The sequence below is a fragment of the Nicotiana tabacum genome, chromosome 22 (assembly GCF_000715075.1).
Source record: "Nicotiana tabacum cultivar K326 chromosome 22, ASM71507v2, whole genome shotgun sequence".
Taxonomy (NCBI): Eukaryota; Viridiplantae; Streptophyta; class Magnoliopsida; order Solanales; family Solanaceae; genus Nicotiana; species Nicotiana tabacum.
In genome coordinates, this window is record NC_134101.1 from 100,319,968 (window position 1) to 100,333,822 (window position 13,855).

The 13,855-nt window shown below is 38.1% G+C and overlaps 1 protein-coding gene across 2 annotated transcripts in view; it reads right to left on the minus strand.

Annotated features, from left to right (window-relative positions):
* The window catches only part of LOC107813587 (E3 ubiquitin-protein ligase UPL6), a 69,270-nt gene that overhangs the window by 15,282 nt on the left and 40,133 nt on the right, over positions 1 to 13,855 (minus strand). The window contains exons 8-18 of one of the 2 annotated variants that reach the window (XM_075242600.1): positions 10,181 to 10,262; positions 9,907 to 10,025; positions 9,496 to 9,800; positions 9,270 to 9,366; positions 8,093 to 8,236; positions 7,880 to 7,963; positions 7,699 to 7,785; positions 7,288 to 7,428; positions 7,018 to 7,143; positions 4,213 to 4,311; positions 3,297 to 3,364 (exon numbers count right to left, since the gene is read on the minus strand). In XM_075242600.1, the coding sequence (XP_075098701.1) occupies positions 3,297 to 3,364; positions 4,213 to 4,311; positions 7,018 to 7,143; positions 7,288 to 7,428; positions 7,699 to 7,785; positions 7,880 to 7,963; positions 8,093 to 8,236; positions 9,270 to 9,366; positions 9,496 to 9,800; positions 9,907 to 10,025; positions 10,181 to 10,262 (1,352 nt within the window). The remainder of the gene's footprint in view (positions 1 to 3,296; positions 3,365 to 4,212; positions 4,312 to 7,017; positions 7,144 to 7,287; positions 7,429 to 7,698; positions 7,786 to 7,879; positions 7,964 to 8,092; positions 8,237 to 9,269; positions 9,367 to 9,495; positions 9,801 to 9,906; positions 10,026 to 10,180; positions 10,263 to 13,855) is intronic. The other variant, XM_075242601.1, reaches the window with a different exon arrangement.

Consider the following 13,855-nt stretch of genomic DNA (forward strand, 5'->3'; position numbering starts at 1 on the left):
ATAGAAGCACAACTATTTTTACGACTATTCATTTGGATGCATGGGTTCCTACCCAAACTATTTCTTTGTCTGGTAGTCGATGGTTTGTTACTTTTATTGATTGTTGCACTAGGGTGGGTATATTTGTTAAAAGCCAAAAGTGAAGTTTTTTCTTGTTTTCAGTCATTTCATAATATGATTTGTACTTATTTTGATGCCAAAATAAAAATCTTATGAACAGACAATGGTAGCGAATGCATCGATAAAAGATTTGGTGCTTATTTGGAGTCCAATGGGATAGTCCATCAGACTAGTTGTCCTTACACTAGTGCACAAAATGGGTCGCTGAAAGCAAAAATAGGCATTTGTTAGAAGTAGCAAGATCTCTTATGTTCACCATACATCCACCAAACGTTACTGGGGATGCTATTCTAGCGGCTACCTTCTTATCAACAAAATGCCACTTAAACCCCTCAATTTTCAAAGTCCTCGGGAAGCTTTAAAGGGTAAGAATGAATATATTGTTCCTCCAAAGGTGTTGGGTGTGTTTGCTTTGTCCACACTAGGAATTCTAGGAAACTTGATCCTAGAGCTATAAAGTGTGTTTTCATTGGGTATTCTCGACACACAAAGGTTACAAATGTTATCATCCTCCTTTAGGAGATCTTTTGTTAGCATGGATGTTACCTTTGAGAATCTGAGCCCTATTTCAGTACTACCTCATCACCTCTACCTAGTTTTACTATTGGACCTCTTGATGACATTGTCACAAAGGGAAAATGAAATTGGAGAAAGAATTCATAGGGAGACTATTGGGTTAGATATGCCTATGTACATGCAATCAACTGAAGTTGAACCTTCTTCTACTGGTGAGTTATCTACATTTCCTAATGAGTTAGATATGCCTATTGCTCACAGAAAAGGAGTCAGATCTTGCACCACCAAACACCCTTTATCTAATTTTGTCTCCTATAATTTTTTGTCTCCTTATGGAGCCTTTGCCTTGTCTATTTCTTCTGTGTCTATTCCCCAGAATGGGAGGGAATCTTTTGCAGATCCTAAATGGAAGCAAGCCATGATTGAAGAAATGAAGGTCTTGTCAAAAAATAAGACTTTGGAACTTGTCACTTCATCACCAGAAAAGAAGTTGGTTCGCTAGAAATGGGTCTTCATTGTAAGCACAAAGCTGATGGCTCAATTGAAAGATTCAAAACAAGATTGGTGGTTAAGGGATTCACTCAGGCTTATGGAGTGGATTATCAGGAGACATTTGCCCTTGTTTCTAAGAAGAACACTATTAGAATTCTTTTGTCTTGTGCAGCTAATCTTGATTGGGACTTGCAACAGTTTGATGTGAAGAATGCATTTTGTCGTGGAGACTTAGAGGAAGAAGTTGTTGGCACATGAATTTGGTTCATCACTGCTACAGTGATACTGTGCATATACCAGTACCACCATCGGATCTGAAACCCTTGTGCGACCAAACCCCAAAAATTCCAGTCCCAACGGAACAGAAAAATCAGTCATTGTACGTCTTTTCGTTTGACGACTCAAGATTGATTTGCGTTATCTCCTCATCGGTAAGCAGTGTTGTGAAAAGCGCTCGCTTCAGCACTTAAAGCGCGAAGCGAAGCGAGGCGGGTACATGGTCGCTTCTGTGTTGTGAAGCGTAGCAGGTGATATGAAGTGTGCGTTTTTGCCAAAAAAGCGAGAAGCGCGACTGAAGTGAGAAGCGAGTGCTTCACTATGTTAAGTGGCTGCCAACGTTACTTAAATAAAAAAAAACTGTCTTTTTTCAAAATATCATCTAGCAGCAGAGAAAAACAGCAACTAGCTCCTCCTCCTTCTTCCTCTTTCACTGCTTCAGCCTCAAAATAGCAGCAAAATGCTACCAAATTTTTTTTCCTTCAGTTCTTTTTTTGTTATTCTCCTCTTCTTCTTCTTCTTTTTTTTTCACTGTTTCCGTCTTAAATTGCAGCGAAATGCTACCCAATTTTTTTCTTACTTACTGGTTTCTTTTTTGTTTCAGTTCTTCTTAGGTCTTACTGCCTATTTTTTTGTTTCAATATTTATTTTAATATTTTTTTTAAAAATTCCGCTTTATGCTTTAAGCGAAAAGGGGCTTGTCACTTTTTCTCGTTTCACGCTCTTTACAACACTATCGGTAAGTGTTGTGCGAAAACCAACACTATCATCTTGTTCGGAAACAGTCAATTGCTCCGGCAGAAAGTCCCTCATGCGCCTCCACGTGCTGCCGGAACTAGGGTTCCGACGAGCTACAGTAACTTTTCCGGTACATGTGAGCTACTCCAGCCACTTTTTGACAAAATTTCTTCTGGAAGTGATTCCGAGCCTACCAATACAAATTACATCAAATTCTGACAAATTTTATTTTCTCCGGCGTGAACAGCGCACTTTTCCCGCGTGAATAGTGATTTTCCGGCGTGAACAGTAATTCCCAGAAAAGTTTCTATTTTCTGGTGGTGTTTTAAAACCTATTTTATAGTGTGGAATTCGGCATAGTCTCACTATTTTCAAAATTTTCCGGCAACCTTTCAGCCAACTTCTGTTTATCAGCAACCACCTGGTTTTGGTTCTCAGGGGGAGTATAGTGGCCTTGTGTGTCGAATGATCAGCTTGCAGATATTTTCACCAAGTCCCTCACTGGTACTCGTATTAGTTACATATGTAACAAGCTCGGTACATATGGTTTGTATGCACCGGCTTGAGAGAGAGTGTTAGATAGTTATGTGCAAATAGTCCTAGTCTCATACGTAGTTGGAGTAGAATATGTATTACATATAGAGCTCATTGTATCTTTGTTAATAATTAGATTTTTCTCCTATGCATTCTCACAAAAACAATAGAAGAAAATAATGATTCATAAAAGACCAACTCCTTAATTCTATTTACAAAACTATCTTCACACTGTTATCCAAGGGGAATGTGGTTCATTACATAAAAAAGAAGAGAACAATAACCACAACTACATGGTATATTTCATGGAAGAATTTTCTGGGTCCATAGAGAATATACACAATACTTCGTGTCACTTGCATGAGCTATTGCATGAATTTCATTAGTTTCTGGAGAATGCAGCTGCTCTCTTTTTTTTCTTTTTTTCTTTTTTTTTTTGGTTAAAAAAGGTTTGATTTTCTTCTTTCTTTTTTGGAAGGTTTATACATCAATTCTTCCAGTAAATTTGCTCAATTTTAAGCCTTCATCATGCACTCTATCCATCATAAAGATGAGTACATTGCATATCCGAACCACTACAAAATAAATTAAATCACATAAGACTTTTCCTATAAGCTTACTTCTGCTTCAACTTGCTCAAAAAGAATGTCGCAAATGGAATATCAACGAGAATGCCTTCAAACATTGCCTACAACATCAGTAGAGGAAAAGAAAATAAAACATTTGCTGTCAAGATAAAAGCTTAAAGGCACAAAATGTAAATACCTTGAGAGAAGCAGATCTAAAGAAAAATGTCCTAGGCTCCTAGCTAAAGACCCATAAGCTCAAAAATATTGGGATATAAATGCTGCTAACAAAGAAATATATGACTAAATCATTGCATCTAAAGTTCTCTCTCTCCCTCCCCCTCTCTCTCTCTTGAATAATGTGCATCCATATTTCTCATAATATTATTTAGTCAGTATTTTGTAGCTGTTCAACGCACTTAAACATATTTAATTGCGCATTTAACTTTATTGTAAATGATAACACAGAGCTGAAGCAGAACCAGTACAGATACGTTATTCCCTTTCGTATTGGTTTTTGGAAGTTGAGCTGAACTTAAGTCTGGTGATGATAATGAAGAAATTTAATATCAAATATCATCATCAACAATTCTGGAATCTGAAATAAGTGCTAACAAAGCACCCATCCGTCGTCAAAGAAACGGTTTTCATATGGAAGCAGCTTCCAAGATAATCACACAACTGCTTCTTCCTTTTTTTCTTTTTTTTTGCTGGAGTCATTAAATCACACAACTATATTCCAGTCTAAAACAAGAAGCTTTAACCAATGAAAAAGCATATCTCATTCAAGATGACAATTATTTGAGAAAGAGCTACATTTCGAGATGATAATCCTTCCTAGGTGTAATTCTGCACCAAAACAAGTATTGTGCTTTGTTTAGAAAGAACATACAACAGCATGTCAGAAGTTGAGTCAATCACCAGTCATCATAGGTCATATGCTGAACAAGCATTACACAAGTGTCAATACCTTAGCAAGAACTGTCCCAAGAAAATGAAAATACTGGAGGTGTTGATCATGAGACATCCCAGATCCAGGATTTGGATAGAGTAGATGATCTGCAGTTTCCTGAAAACACAAGGGGAGGCAAAATGTGAGAATGCACGGGAAAAAATCAAATTTTTTTCAATGATACAATGAGCCCTATACAATATACATATTGTGCTCTTACTATATATGGGTCTGGGACATATTCTACTCCTACTATATATGGGACTGGACATATTTTACTCCTACTACATATGGAACTAGGATTATTTACACATAACTATCTAACACTCCCCCTCAAGCCGGTGCATACAAATCATATGTACCAAGCTTGTTACATATGTAACTAATACGAGCACCAGAGGGACTTGGTGAAAATATCTGCAAGCTGATCATTCGACTTCATTACGAGTCATGCCAAACTCCTGGATAACTGTAATGAATTTACCACACCAGACTCGAGGAGACTGCTCTAGACCATAAACTGACCGGCACAAGGGACATACAGACATACAAGGTTACTAGACTCCCCCTGAGCAACAAAACCAGGTGGTTGATGATAAACAGAAGTTGGCCGAAAAGTCGCCGGAGAAATTTGAAAATAGTAAGACTAAGCCAAATTTCACAGTATAAAATAGGTTCTAAAACACCATCAGAAAATAGAAACTTTTTTGGAAATCACTGTTCACACTGGAAAAATATAAATTGTCAGAATTAGATGTAATTTATATGGGTAGGCTCGGAATCACTGGACGGGTAAGTTGTCCTGAAGAAGTTTTGTCAAAAAGTGGCCAGAATGGCTCACACGCGCCGAAAAATTCCGAAGTTCTCGGAATCTGTAGGAAATTGTACTGGTAGACTCGGAATCACCCCACGAAACAAATGTCCTAAAGTTTTTGAATATTTCAGCTGGAAAGTGATCCACATGCCGGCGCGTGTGTCAGACGCGCTCGCCGGAACCCTAGTTCTGGCGGCGCATGGAAGCGCGTGAGGGACTTTCTGACGGAGCGATTGACTAGGGTTTTGTCACCTGACTTTTCCGAACAAAATGGTAGTGTTGGTTTTCGCACAATATTTATCGATGAAGAGATAACACAAATAAATCTTGAGTCGTCAACTGGAAAGACGCCCGGTGAGTGACTTTTCTATTCCTATGGCACTGGGATTTTTGGGGTTTGGTCGCACAAGGTTTCGGATCTGATTGTGGTACTGGTATATGCACAATACGACTATAACAATGATGAACCCTAGGAACAAGACGAAGTTGCCAGAAAATTGCACAGCGATGAGATCTTTCTTCCCGGATGTCGCTAGAATGACGCACAACGATAATTTTCACACTGAAGCTCTGCTACCATGTGAGAATGCACGGAAGAAAAATCAATATTTTTTTCAATGATACAATGAGCCCTATATATAATACATATTCTACTCTTACTACATATGGGACTAGGACATATTCTATTCCAACTACATATGGGACTAGGACATATTCTACTCCTACGACATATGGGACTAGGATTATTTACACATAACTATCTAACACAAGATAAGTAAGTTAATGAACAAAACGATAACATGAGTATAAATCAAACATTTACTTCCACCATATTATCTGAGCAGATACTCTCCCCTTCATTTTCAATTTCAAATAGCGAGCCCAGGATAGACTAATTTGTGCAGGATTCTACCATTCAGCTATCCAAGTTAGGTAAAAGACATGTTTCTAAAAGATGGGCTAGGAGCTATTGAACTGGAAAGACGATGAAATTGCTATTGAGTCTTCAACGCGCTCAAAGCCCTAAGATTGATTTTAGGAATGGAGATGGGAATGGCTTGATAAGTTCCCTTTAGATCTAGGGATGCCCAACAAGACAGGCCCAAGAGCAAATGTCTCAGTGACGTCAACTCAAGGAAGATTCAAGGAGGCATTCCTTTGCCTACTCCTGCTCCATCGGAGCCAAGAGCCCCGATGCCCGATTACCTTAGTCAATACTCATTTCCTTCCTGACTCGACAGGGATTGCAATCTCAAAAGAGGAGCAACAATTGATCTTCCACAATAGGTAAATTTGGGCTGCTATACCAGCTAGTCTTCAGATAGATCATAAGCAAAAGACTATTCCCTTAAGTTCAAAACCCAACTGATGTCCTACTTGCGAGAAGATAGAGAATGGGTAAAACTGCTCCTCTCCCTACTCTAATGTCCATAAACAGGCTAGCTATTCCAAAAATTAGGTTGGATGAGAAATCCAAACGAGTCTGACCATAATAAGGCTGATAAACCCTTTTGAACAAGAAAAACTAAAAAGAATCTAAACCATGTGAAATGATTCCAAATGACTATTCTAGGAGGTATAAAATGGCAGTGGTGAAATATATATACAATAGAAATTTATTGTAGCAGGCTGTAGTTGGAGTCTTATAAACAAACTACATCTCAATAACCCTCTAGAAGTTAACCATTCAATCCCAATTAATTGAGGCCAAAATCACATGTTGTATTTTGGTACAAATCAAACAGCCAACACAAAACTCGATTGGTTGAAACGGTAAAAATAAGCACTGGTGGCCTTAGCAAAATACAAAATCTTTGCAGAGAATTTTTACCACTAGCACAAGAAAAGAGAAATAGAAAAGAGCAGGACAGGAACCTAATTACCTAAGTAAAAGTGCTCACATTTGTTTTCTTTTATTGAAAGTACCGAACACTTTAGCTGGAACCACAACTAGTTACGGGGCAGGAGGTCCAAGCATTAATATCTAACAACATTAATGAAATTAGCACCTTAAATAATCCATATTGTACATCAAAAGCTGCTCGAGTAATATTCTCCATGAAATCCTTGAATATCCCACCACCATCTATACCAGCTTCCTCAACTCCAAGTTCGTTAACGAAGGTTACACGTATCTGGAAACACAAGGTTAACCACAGGAATAGAAATTATCACTTCTGAGTAAAGTGTACGCACGCACACGCATACTTGCACATATACATGCACGTCTATAATCAAATAGAAAGTGAACATATTCACACACAGAGCAAATGCATCACCAGTCCTCGGAGATCCTCCTCCGATAATGCATTCAATTGGTTAAAAGCATCTTCCAGAATATGGTCTCTTCTAATTCTGAATCTATGCCTAGCAAAAAGACCCTGGCTCCCATTCCTCTCTCTTGCTGCAGCTAGCTGTGACTGCCAGATGATTAATAAACTATTGGTTAGTTGAGCAGAGTGACATGCTATACAAGAAATTGACTAACTTCAATTGGCTCAATGTGCAACTCTTAACTTATACAAAGCTAACAAAAAAGAACAAAATAAGTCTAAGGGGAATGGAGCCACTCATTTTCCTATAATAGATATGAAGTCCCAAAGGAGTAAAACGGCAAGGCAAAAAAAGTGAAAATGACAAGACTTAAAAAGAGAAAATCAAAGAAGAATTGTGCAGATTTAATCACTCACAGTAAATATTTTGGCTCGGCTAGTAAATGGCACCAGGAATGGAGCTTGCTTTAGTATATCGTTGGCTCTAGTGTTCTCCGTCATTGCCTGAAAGATACTTCCAATTACTGCGACAAATTTATGAAAAAGAACCTAACCAGAAGAAACCTACATTGCAAATTAGCAATTGCAAAACTATTACCTGAGATATGAAGTACTCATTTACACCATCTGCATGAAATTCGCTAGGAGGTGTAAATTGCCGTCTGTTGTTCCAATCTTGTAACTACAATAACTCTATGTTAGAACAGTAATTTAATATAATCTTTATATCTCAAAACTATAATTATTAAATAATTCAACTAAAGAAAAAATATTGCAAGAATCATGTTTGAAAGAGGGACTGTGTATCTACCTGTGATAGGAGTTCAGATGCTACAACACTAACCCTATGCTGAAGGAACTCTAATGGATGCTTCTTCATAGCAAAGATATCAGTTGTTGATTTACCAAAGTTAGCAGGCGCCATAGGATTCAGCCAGAGGAGCTGCCACAAGGCCTAAGTGTGTAAAGCATAGATGCATTAGTGCAGGGAACGAGTCCTGATATAATATAACATGAGCCCTTATAGTCTCCTTTTATCAATTGCACACTTTGCACTCTCCAAGTAAAAGAAAAGTGGGATTTTTAGCTTATGCAAGACCTTGAAATAGCATTTTAAAGCAAGACATGGTTCTACTAATCCAAAAGTATAGAGCATTTTAAACAATCAAAAGAACAAATACGGGCACTTCCAGCTACACCTAGGTCCTATTTCAGTTCAGTGGACCATAACACCAGATTTTGTTTTATCATAGTCTTCAGGTGCTAGCTCCAGATCATACTGTCCCAAATCCAGATAAATGAGGATATTGTGGTAGGTTCAAAAACTAGCATTAAAATAGTCAAATCGTGATGGATACTAAAATAAGGAATGTGGTCGGTCATGCTCTCCTAGGCATCCGCTACATCGACACCCAAGTGTAGCGCTAAATGAGCAAAAGGTCTGTCACAAGGTTTCTAGGTGCTTTAATCTGTTGCTTCCGTATTCTTTACTTTATAAGCAAGCATTTCTCAAATCATGACCAAGGATAGAAGGAATAATTTTTATCAGCAGTAACTTCCTGTGGAAGTCTTGAACCGATGAACATATATGCTCATGCGTTAAATCACAAGGCTGTGCAGATCATTACTACACGTAAGGGAGAGTGGAGAACATCCTTTCTTGTTCTTGGTTCATAAGTAGATTAGCAGCCTGTAATTGCAAGCAAATACACTTTTTCACAGTATAAATTGAGGATTCTTTAAGTCTTCATCAATCACAGTGATAATGAACCCCCACCCTTGATTCTTAAACCAGCTGACCTGCTAATCTTATCATTGTTGTGTACTTGTGTTATGCTAATCCTATTATTGTTGTGCTTCTCATACCATCACGACAGTATTTTCCCATGCCGAGATGAAGAGACAACAATTTAAAAGTTCTTTTGATCAGTAAAACATATTAAGTCTTTTCTTTACCCGTTTATTGATTGTCTTATATAAGGTTTTACCTGTCTAAGGATAACAATCAAACATCTGATATCCTTCAGAGATAATGGCTTCTCCTGTTCATAGAACTCCTCATTATCGACAATCATAAGCATGTGCCTGATTCAGGATAGAGGAGAAGATGTGTTATTTACTTGTGCACAGTCACAACTCACACCATACAAGACAGCTGTAGAAACCTTCCCCCAGATGATACAGGCTGAATATGTTGAAGCCATAAGCTCTTACTTGTAAACCGGGCAGAAAACAGCCAAAGGTAGCAGCCATCCAGGAGCATCTGCTGGCAAATATGCTGATTGCTCTGACAGTGATGACCATTTCTGATTTTCATGACATTGCTTCATGAAGTTCCAAAGGACAGCAACTAGCTCTGTCCGATAGGCTAGCACAGTCATAATACGTTCAAGCGGCAAAATGTTGAAAGTCACGTGAAGGAAAGAACAAACTGCACTAACAGCTGCCACATGTTTCTCATCAAGCTGGCCGCTATGTAAACCATTGAGAGGTGAAAACCCTCCCAGTAAAACAGTAGTCTGTTCATTAAACATAAAATGTGACTCATAGTTCAAATGGATAAAATCTTGACTGAACTAAAAGTGAACCTTAATGCTTAGTACTGTGAAAATTATGACTGCATACCAGCTGTAGAAGAAAACGTGGATCTATAGCATTGGTTATCTGTTGCTCCAAACCCAAATTCAGAACTTTTTCTGTTTGTTCATCATCAATGACCATATCATCCTCAGACACTGAAGAATCTGAAGAAAGTGTAATCAGCTCAAAATAAAATTAAAAGAATGGTGTTTACATTTTTTTATTTCTTTTGAAATCTCAAATATGTGCGAATTAGAACATCAACTGAACACATCTACTGAAGTAACTGAACTCAGGTGTAAATAATACAAGGGCATACTTTCTTTACTTCCCATATTTGATGATTGGAGAGAAGGGAGTGCTTCCAACAAAAAAGTCGCAACAGTTGCAAAATCAACAGCCTGTGAACAGGTATAAGAGGAAATTACTGCGAATGCTTAAGAAAATAAGCCAAGAAAACACATCCTATAAACAATTATTTACAAGAAACATTCTCCCTACTGAGCAAGTAATGATCAAGATCCAAATTCCCTTTTCCTTATTTGTGGCAATACATCAGTCATCATCAACTATCTATCCAGTAATCTGATTCATCTCAACCAAGAGAACACTATCAATATGCAAATAGCAGAAATCACGCAAAATTGCTCCACATTTAAAGATACGATAGATACAACATTATAAAAGGTTAACTAAATCAGCAACATATCTTTTACTAGAAAATGGACCTTGGACAAAACTCAACCCTAAAAGCTACTCATCAGGTGAGGAATGACCAAGACCATATAAGAAGACAACATTCCATCTCACTACCAATGTATGGAATGTAATATCTCGCATGCCTTGGGCTGCACATTTGGAGTGTGAACTACATAACATGGGGGCCAAACATTGGGTAAACCAAGGACTGAGATGGCTTTGGCTTTGATACCACATGAAGCAAATGGACCTTTTATTATGACAAGGTAAATATTTTATTAATGAGTACCTAGAAGGTACTATGAAGGAATACAACAGCAATGATTCCTTACTTCAATAAATTGAAGGAATACAATAGGCCCAACAGAGCATCTATGTCAGATACAATATTTTTCCGGTACTACAAAAAGTGGCTCCTCAAACATCTAAATTTAACATATAAAATGTGCTCATTTTTTCTATTGAAGAATATGTTGTTTCTCAACCAAATGTTCTACAAAATGCAACAAGGCACTGCTTTACGGTAGTGTCTACTTCCAATAACTGATGGTTGTTTATACCAACTACATAAGGCCTGTTTTATGCTTCCATGCATGACCCATTGAATCCCAAAAATACCAAGAAACATTGACAAGATCTGGCAAGTACAATTGCAGTGGAGGCGAGATGATAAACTGACTCATACGCCTCTTCACATAAAATCATCTGCTGCAAATGATAAGACCTCTTTTCTGCACATTATGATGAGTTAGACAAGTACCATGAGTTGCAACCCAAGTGGAGGTGATGAAAATATACCTTGGGCCTAACTCAACCCTAAAAGCTAGCTCATTTTTTTGATAAGGTATATTGTATTAATCAAAAGGGAGAGAAATCCCGTATACAAGAAGTATACCAAAAAAGTAGAGAATTTACATCAAAACATGATTCTCTACAAAAGACGCCCAATCTTCTATACAAATAGGGGCTATATGAGTGCACCAAAAAGCGATCAAAGATAAAAGACTATTCTTGAGATGTGAAAAAGGAGACTCAATCCCCTCAAAAGTTCTCCTACTTCTCTCCCCCCAAACTATCCACATGAGAGCTAACGGGGCAAACTTCCACGCCTTTTGCTTTCTTCTTCTACGGAAACCGGCCCAGCTATATAGCATTTCCTTTACAGAGCTTGGCATCACCCATTGAACACCAAAAAGGTTCAGGATCGCCTTCCACAAAGCCGAGGACACAGGGCAATGCAACAAAAGATGATCAACTTCTTCCCCTGAGCTTTTACACATATAGCACCAACTAACAAGTGTAATTCCCCTCTTTCGCAGATTCTCAGCAGTCAAAATCACTCCCCTCGCCGCTAGCCATGCAAAAAAACACACCTTCGTGGGCGCCTTAGGAATCCAGATCGAGGAGTATGGAAAAGAGGCCTCCTCTCTCACCAACATACTCTGGTAAAAGAAGTTTACGGTGAACAGACCATCGTCACGCAAACCCCATCTCCAAAAATCACAAGATGGTTGAGGCATGTCTTGCCCATACAGCAGTGTCAATAAATCTTGGAGCTCCGCAATCTCCCAATCTTGCATGTTCCTTCTAAATGAGAGGTCCCATACTAGCCCCCCCCCCCCCTACATGCTCCTTACGAATCTGTTGGACCATCAATTCATTCTGGTTTGAAACTCTGAAGACGTGGGGGAAGGAGATCCTCAGAGTATCCTCTCCCTAAAAGCTAGCTCATGAGGTGAGGGATTGCCAATATCATATAAGGAGAAAATAACCATTCTCTCTAGCAATGTGGGACACTTAACAACTAACACATGTTTTTGTCTCTTTCCAGAAATACAATCGATAAATACTACGCGCCATTCCTCTATGTATCCTACTCAATACGAGCCTAATTCATTCAAAACTGGTAAGTTTTGCATTTTAACGCAAATTAGGGGTCCTCAAAACTGGAGTTCTATAAATCTCAATTTATTCCTATCCTGACTCGATGTAAGTGTAACAATAACAACTAATTAATCCCAACTAGTTGTCGTCGCCTACATGGATCTTTTGCTTTAATTGTGTTCTATCTTAGCTATATCCGTGTCGATTCCTAGAGAATCAGATATTGTCAGTATTTTGAGATTCTAATTCAGGTCTAGCTCATCTTTTTAAGCACCTTCAATCACCATAGTACTACAAGCAGAGACCAGGGAGGTCTACGTAGGACATATACAAATCATCTCATGGTCCTTCTCTCATTTTATCATCCAATTGGGCTACTTGCCCACTAAGTCTGTTATGATCATTTCTAATCTTTTTAATCATTTCTAATTTTGTATAATTGCACATCCATATTAAAATACACATTTCTACTATATTCATCTTGTGGATATATTAGGTCATTAACATTCACTCACATATGACACCTTTGGTCTCACAATCATTCTGTAGAACATCCTTTTCAACTAGCAATGGACCTCTGATGCAATCATTTTGTGCAAAAGTTTGATTTGGCAAAAGGGATGCTTACGAACATCACATATCTAATCATCCTCAAACACTAGAAATGATTTGTCAAATGCTCAGTGCACAACAATGTGTACCTTGAAACTGATATTCAAATGTTGAGCCCTATTAAAACTCTTTGAGTCTCATTGTATACTCCCTCTGCTACAATTTATTAAGGCCAAATACATCGACAGCCCCTTAAAGTTGTCCACACTTTTCACTTAGATACTTTATCATAAGTATGTTCCATTTAAACACTTTAACCAGACTTTTATTGTGTCATTCAGACACAATATGCTGACATGGCAAAGCAAGTGTCTCACACATTTTTCAAGCGCGTGAAAATGACTTAAAAACAAACCTTTCATACTTCTTGCCGGAAAATGAATATTTTTACCGAAAAAAATTTCCAGTGGATCTTCGAAAAACCCTTTAGATCTGTAAGCTTTGCAATGAGACCAAATGGGTCGGTGAATTTTGTCGGCACAAATTTATTCCGGAGAGGCAATGTCGAGTATGTGCTTAACTTGTTTAGTGCACTGAATAAACATACTAACATCCAGAAATTTGTTCTTATTGCAGCAAATTAACAAGAAAACTTTTGAGTGCTCAAAGGTTGTTTTTGTTTGATTAGTCATTAAGAAGAAGGTATTTTTGGTTCCTCTTATGCTATGATGGGCGGAGTTTCGCGTCAAGATTCGACACCGACAGGCGGTGATCGGCGACAGCAGCCATGGCGTTGTTGTCTTCTCTTTGCCCCATTTTACACATATCGGAGCCTCAAGGATTTTCAGTAAATGATGGT